At 39.7% G+C, this 7,628-nt stretch overlaps 1 protein-coding gene across 1 annotated transcript in view; it reads left to right on the top strand.

Annotated features, from left to right (window-relative positions):
- The first annotated feature begins 2,019 nt into the window (after window positions 1–2,019).
- LOC135092122 (glutathione S-transferase theta-1-like) overlaps window positions 2,020–7,628 on the top strand; it is a 6,800-nt gene continuing 1,191 nt past the window's right edge. The window contains exons 1-3 of the mRNA XM_063990352.1: window positions 2,020–2,269; window positions 6,042–6,129; window positions 7,067–7,217. Of these exons, the coding sequence (XP_063846422.1) occupies window positions 2,152–2,269; window positions 6,042–6,129; window positions 7,067–7,217 (357 nt within the window). The 5' untranslated portion in view covers window positions 2,020–2,151. The remainder of the gene's footprint in view (window positions 2,270–6,041; window positions 6,130–7,066; window positions 7,218–7,628) is intronic.

Raw genomic sequence — 7,628 nt, 5'->3', positions numbered from 1 at the left:
TCTTTTTTTTTTTTCCCCCTTTGAACAGAGTCCCTCTTACATAAAACAAGTGCTTCTCCGTAATTCCGATTCTTTCCATAACGATTTCATCTATACAGTAGGTTCAGATGAATATTTTCGAAGCTCGGAATACTGTTCAGATTACACATACATCATTGTTTAGAGTTCAGGTATGCGTTAAACATGCAGTAAGTATAAACTCCAAGGTAGGAATAGAGCCACGCTGTCTCTTATTGTCACTGGCTCACACTGGTGCGGGGGACGCAACCACTAATTACTTGTTCTTCTCCCTGAAGTGTCAAACGAAAGGCCAACAATAAGCAAACGTTCAGTCAGGACTCTGTACAACCAAGACGACGCACGTGGCGGAACTGACTTCATTCTTAAAAAATACAATCTTCCGTTTAAAGAAAATTTGTTCAATACTTTTAAAATACATAGTGATTTTACGTTTTCCATAAGCATCTAACAATATAAAAGAATAATAGTTGTATATCGTTTGAAGTAAGGAAACCTGTTTTGGAGGCAGCACTAATGACTGATGACTGAGAGTCTCCCCTGAACGGTCACTCAGCGACGGTTTTAAAGACTCATAATTGGTGCCTGAAAAGGTCCTTTGTTGGGGAGGGAGATGTTAGAATGCCAAACTACAGCCACATCCTTTGCGTGGAGTCTGGCCACCCGCCATCACGACTTTTAGTGAAAGAAAAATAAAGTTACCACAACACCGTGTGGGGAAGGTCAGTGGTGGAAGACAACCTTTCTAACGTCACCTTGACAACAATTCCAGGAGTCCCGTGCAGCACTCTCAGGCCAGTGGTCTTGTGCACACCGATAACCACAATATTACTGTCGATAAAGGAGCGCTGAGAACCACGTCCTCCATGTGTCACCCAGGGACGCGTCAGCTCAACCCCGTCCCCGCACAGTGTCTGCACCGCACAAAGTGGTCACGTCATTGTTGTATTTCTCTTTTCTTCGTATTTTTCATATTATTGGTTTTATGCAGTTTACTGAATTTGTGATCAGTAACACCAAAATATATTTCCTTGTTATGAAAATTAGTTGCGACTGTAGATTATTATTATTATTATTTCTTTCTTCTTCTTAAAATGAGATCTGTATCTTGATATTTCATCAGTGTGTTCTGCACTTGTATTGAAACGCACAAAAATATAAGTTTACTTTAAATGTAACATTTACTGCTAATAAACTTTATATTAAAACAATCTAACTCTACGTGTGTGTGTGTGTGTGTGTGTGTGTGTGTGTGTGTGTGTGTGTGTGTGCTGGCCCTCACACAAATATCACGTCCAAATTGAGGTGACTGGAATCCATTCCTCTAAGGTTACTCATTAAATTTTCACACAGGGCACCGTTTTCTATCATGGACCTTGCATGGTGAACTTAGGTAGGTGCTGCTAGTGCCGTGCATAGCAACTGAGTGTGTGTGTGTGTGTGTGTGTGTGTGTGTGTGTGTGTGTGTTCGCTGATCCTGCTGTGATCGTTAAAAAAAAAAAAAAAAAACAGACACACTGCACCACCACCACCACCACCACAACCACCACCATGCAGCACCACAGCCACTACCAATATCACCACAACCACTGCTGCCGTTACTATGACTTCCCCTGTGGAGTTAGCACGTCATGAACATATAGGAACGTTGAATCTTTACGGATGAAAATAAAAGGAAAGTGATAACATATGCAACTTGGGCACCTCTAAGCTCTATATATCAACATTATTTACACACATTTCAGCTAAAACTCACAGATTCCTGACTGATTAGAGTAGCTTTTGTAAACTCCTTGCCGTATCACCAGGCAAACAACGTCAACAAGTCAATGTCTGAAGTGATACCAAGGAGGGAACGAAATAAACTGAAATATCAACACAGCCACCTAACAACCAAGAAGGAAGCGAAACATAACGAATTATCAGCACTGGAGGACAGAAACAGCCATCCAGCAACCAAGGAGGAAACGAAACAATAAAGTATCAACACTGACGGACAGAAATAACCGTCCAGCAACTCAACAGCACTCAACCGCACGCAGTAAAAGAGACAAACAGACACCGCCACCTCCACTCAGCAACTCACCGCCTGTTGAGGTACCGCTGCCCGCTCAGTCCAACGCCCTGCCAGCCATGACCGCCAGCCTCACCCTCCACGTCGACTACGTGTCCCAGCCCTCCAGGTCCCTCGTGTTCCTGTGCAGGGCGATCAAGGCGCCCCACCAGGAGAAGCAACTCAGTCTGGTGAAAGGTTAGTGCATTCTTAACGATCTTTGTGTTGTGAGAGTGTGTATTTGTGCATGTGTGTGTGTGTGTGTGTGTGTGTGTGTGTGTGTGTGTGTGTGTGTCTGTGTGTGTGTGTGTATAAGTAGACATTTATTGCAAACAGTAAGCCACTACAAAGCATTTTATACAAGTTCGAAAACCTTAGCCACGGTCCATCGAGGCACAGCCCCACGCCGGACGTTGTCTTTTTATAGTTAGAGATCAAGGAAATTGATAGCAAATTAATGTTATCTCCGTAATAAATTCATTATGTTTGTACATCAGGTCATGTGTATAGAGACTATGATAAACGACCTTACTGAACAACATCAGTAGCAGTATTAGCAATATCAATGACAATAGCAATAAAAATAATAATAATAATAATTATTATCATTATTATTAAAAACTATATAATAATGATAATAATAATAACAATAATAATAATAATAATAATAATAATAATAATAATAGTAATAATGATAATAATAATAATAATTACAGCAACACAGTAACATCGTCAGTGAAAACAACAATAAATATAAAAAGATAGAAAATACACAAATATAGATTACACATAAAGAAATTATAATATTTAAAATAAATATAGTTCAGAAGAACCACAGATTTTGTTGACGTAGTAAGTATTTCTTAATTTTACGTTAACATAAGACTGGCAGCTGTTAGGAACACTTTCTTATGGAGAGGCACACTGTTATATCATTTCGGACTAAAACTAATTACACTGTTTTTGAATAATGATGTTCTAAATATTGGACAAATTAGGTTAGCATTTCTGCTCCTTGTATGGATAGAATTTTTTTATTCAAATATTATATTTTGTCCTTAATATTTAAATATTGACAATGAAGTTAAATAGCTGTGTAAAAATGGAAAGTGTAGGAGTTGTGCCTCAGAGAATACTTGGCCTGTGGAGTCAAACTTTTTTTAGGAAAGATATGCACTTTAAAATTTTATTTTGAGCTAATGTTAATTTTGTTAAGAAAGAGAGTCAAGAGGGGTGGGGAACAAAGAGTGAAATACACGTTGACTTTTAACTGTGTGGTCAAGTTGTGGCGGACTGTGTAAAATGCCAGTAATTCTAGAAAGTCTTAAGCAGCTTTGGTCAAGGTGATGTTTCCAGTTAGTTTTCATCACCTGTTACACCGAGGAATCTCGTGTGACTTGTCTGCTTTATGCTCTCTCTGTCCAATAGTAAAGGTGGGATGGAATTTTTTACAGGTCTGTTTTTTTTTAAATAAGATATAAGCTGTCTATAAAATGTTGTCTTAATTTATTTGACTTGATCTATAATCTTGTTTATCTCAGATGTTAGAGCTGTATATAATAAATCTACGTTTTTTGTCCTCTCGCAAGATGCTTGTGTCATCAGCATACATTAAGTGTGTGTGTGTGTGTGTGTGTGTGTGTGTGTGTGTGTGAGTGTGTGTCCTGTCATCATTTATTCTGTAACTGATATCCATAAGTTTGTTCTGTCTCAATTTTACCGTTTGTCTGATGCTTCTGCGCAACAGATTAACAAAATAAAATCAAAGTATCATAATAAAGCTTAGTACACGCATAGCAGCCAAATAACGCGTCTACTTCATGCTTAGCAAACCAATAACCACACAACCAACAATACTTTCCTTTTGCAATTGCCAACACCAACAGCTAATTTGTCTATCCATAATGCCCTCAAAAACAAGACTGAGCGGCCTAAATTTGAGGATTTCTGCGCCTCATCTCCAATCTTAACAAACGCTAGGTAGTGGAGTTTTCACAATATTTCACTGATTCTGGTAACACTTCAGCTAGGATTCTGGATCATCAAGGGGAAAACATCCATGCACTCTCGACCTCTGAAAACAGACTGAGAAGCCAAAGCATTTAGGATTATGTACCACCACAACATAATTTTACGATACCTAATCTTCAGTTCTTGCATCTTAGAATGTTCTAGGACACGATTATTCAAGATATCACCACGATCTAATAACACTCAAACCTCACAGTCTCTAAAACACAACTACACTAAGAGGAAGGATTCAAGACACATATCTTCCAACTCTGTAATCCATTTGGCTGTTCTCTTTGGGGACTGGCACCTCAATAAGCCTTTTTATTTCCTTTCGTTTGCCCTTGCTAGAGCCACTCTTACATAAAAAAAAAAAAAAAACATGTAAAACCAGCTAATATTTCCCCTTAAACTCCATAGCCCGTCTCCCTGGAATTCAGCAAACCAAAGCACTACATAGATCACCAGTCTAACCTAAGCCAGCACAACACCGTTACAAAACTTTCCACGTCCACGGCAGGAAAAGAAGAGCGAAAATCAGCAGAGTCATGCCAGCACTTTGTCTCGCCTGGCTCCGCTGAATGTTCCGTGCAGTGTGAAGGGCGAGGCGGGGGAGGGAGGGAGGGAGGGAGGGAGGGAGAGGGAGGCTGACATTGAGGTTCAAGAATGCATTTGTGGTGGAGTTCTGAAGAGTATGAGTATTAGTCAGTGTGTGTGTGTGTGTGTGTGTATGAGAGAGAGAGAGAGAGAGACACACACACACACACACACACACACACACACACACACACACACACACACACTTGAGCGAGGGACGTTGGTTAATTTTCGTTCTTTTTTCTTCTCTTTTCCTGTATTTGTTGCTTTCTTTACTTTCTCTTTTCTTTTTCTTCCTTCCTTTTTTTTTTGCTTTTTCTTTTTTCTTTCTTTTCGTTTTTTCTTTTCTTCTTTTCTTATTTTGTGTGAGTGAAATTAGAGCTTTTTTGAATTCTGATTTCTTGTCATAGTAAATGTTTTTTTTTATAATTTCTTTGTTTCTTTCAAATTTTCACTTCTCTCTTTCAGCTAATTATACATGAGTGAAACAACTGTACTTTGGTAAAAAAAAAAAAATAGGTTCCAGAAAACGCAATATCATTCATCTAAAGTTGTATTAATCATCAGGTTACTCAAAACAATATTGTATTCAATTATATAACGAATTAAAGGAGGTTATATTGTTTCAAGTAAATGACAGTGAATTTGTGAAAGGTGCATTCAGCAGTAAATTTATAAGAACCTGTAACAACCTCAAGGCAAGTTCCTCCGACTCACGGAGGAACTTGCGGCAACGATAATTATTTTGTTCAACTAGCGCGTGTCTGGAGAAATATTACAGGTATTGAGAGAGAGAGAGAGAGAGAGAGAGAGAGAGAGAGAGAGAGAGAGAGAGAGAGAGAGAGAGAGAGAGAGAGAGAAAGGTGGTATCATATATTTCATATTCACATACTTCATTAGCACTGTCCCATATTACTCTAAGAATCATTCCAGAGACTGTAGATTTCAAATAGCTTAGGTTACATTATGCTAGATATAAAGAAAAATTGCAACGGTAATGACGTACATAAGATTACACGACTAAAATACACACACACACACACACACACACACACACACACACACACACACACACACACACACACACACAAACTGTAGTCAGACAGACCTAATGATGTATTTCACCGAGATGAGATGCCTGTGGGAGTGGTGGAGCTGCCTAGCCTGTCAACCATCACCAGGTCATGACCATAACAACAACATAAGCAAACACTGCAAGCTTACTGACAGATGGTTTATGACCGAATATTTATGGGAAAAATACTAATGATAACAGATCAATTCGCTTCAGATCTTACCAGGCAAAAATAGCTTTGCCTGTAGATCACTGAACGGCGACTAATGTGCCTACTGAACACTGCAGGGGAGCACCTAAACAAGCCCTTCGCTGACCTGAACCCCTTCAAGAAAGTGCCCGCGGTGCAGGACGAAGACTTGCTCATCCTTGAGAGGTGAGCAAATGGCTGGCTGTGGAGAGTGTTATGCTTCACCCACGCCAGACTGTTATTCTTCACTTTCTTTACGTCACGCTAGGAAGTTTTAATCACTTCACTCAGCCTTGTTCGCTAAACATCCCACCGCTTCCTCCTCTGAGCTAAGGCTAATAAACAGTCTTCGCTTAAGATTCGTTTTATCAAATTTAGGATTTTTCATACAATTTAAAACTTCTGAAAAAATAAGTAAATAACTGTAGGTATCACTGAAGAGGCTAAAGGATTTGTGAGACAAATTTTATCCTAATTTTCACTCACATTTACTTACAAATATTACACAAAGCTTTTATAGTTATAGTCCGCCTGTTCTTTCGCTCTTAAACACCATTTTTCAGAAGGAAACTATTCGTAGTCTGTGCACGCGTATCCCCGCGTGGCAGGACACTGGGGGGGATTACTCGAGTTTTTATCTGTCTTTGCTTCGCTTCGTTCATTAGTTTCCGTAAATCCTCACAACTTTTAAAAGCCTTTCCACTTATTCAAGGAAACACTTTGAGCAATTTTGATGGGGAATATTAGATTTTCAAGATGAAAAATACAAGGCAACACTTTCTCATCCTTAACACTATCAGTCAGTCAGTCAGTCAGTCAGTCAATCATCCAATTAGTCAGTCAGCCAGACAGTCAAGCATTCATTCATTCAATTAGTCAATCAGTTAGTCAGTCAGTCAGTCAATCAGTTAGTCAGTCAGTCAGTCAACCAATCAGTCTGTCAGTCAGTCAGTCACCCAATCAGTCAGATAGTCAGTCAGTCAGTCAGCCAGTCAGTCAATCAGTCAACCAATCAGTCAGTCAGTCAATCAGTCAGTCAGTCAATCAGTCAGTCAGTCAATCAGTCAGTCAGTCATTCAGTCAGCCGGCCAGCCGATCACAACCTCTCTGCCCCTCCTTGAAGCTGCTCGGCGCTGCGGTACATCGCTAGCAAGTATGACGCTGCCGGCACCTGGTACCCCGCAGACCTCAAGACGCGCTGCAAGGTGGACGAATACCTGGACTGGCAACACCTCAACACCAGAGCTCACGGCGTGGGATACTACATGAACAAGGTGTGTGTGTGTGTGTGTGTGTGTGTGTGTGTGTGTGTGTGTGTTGTGACCTACAGGATCATATTCTCAAACACTTTTCCGCCGCACCTCCACTACATTCAAAAGGCTCTAGTTCAAGTTACATATACAGTTTTATAAGGGTGCCTTTTATGGTTCTTGTGACAGATTAACAAGATTTCTACATTATTAACAGGAAAAAAACACTTGAGAACGCGGCTAATCATCTTTGTGGCCTTTGAAAAATAGCCGTGGTGAGAAAGCAAAGCGTTTCTCAATACAGGCCATAGTTTTAATGTTTTAGTTAGTGTCTCATATTTCCAAACTAGCGGTGTTGTAATGATGACAGTCAAGACAATATTGGTAACAACGATAATAACAGAAGCAAATCACCGTTCTACTCACTGCCATATA

Source organism: Scylla paramamosain, chromosome 39 (assembly GCF_035594125.1).
Source record: "Scylla paramamosain isolate STU-SP2022 chromosome 39, ASM3559412v1, whole genome shotgun sequence".
NCBI classification, from domain to species: domain Eukaryota; kingdom Metazoa; phylum Arthropoda; class Malacostraca; order Decapoda; family Portunidae; genus Scylla; species Scylla paramamosain.
Note: the sequence above shows the minus strand (reverse complement) of the source record. Positions and strands in the feature narration are given on the sequence as shown.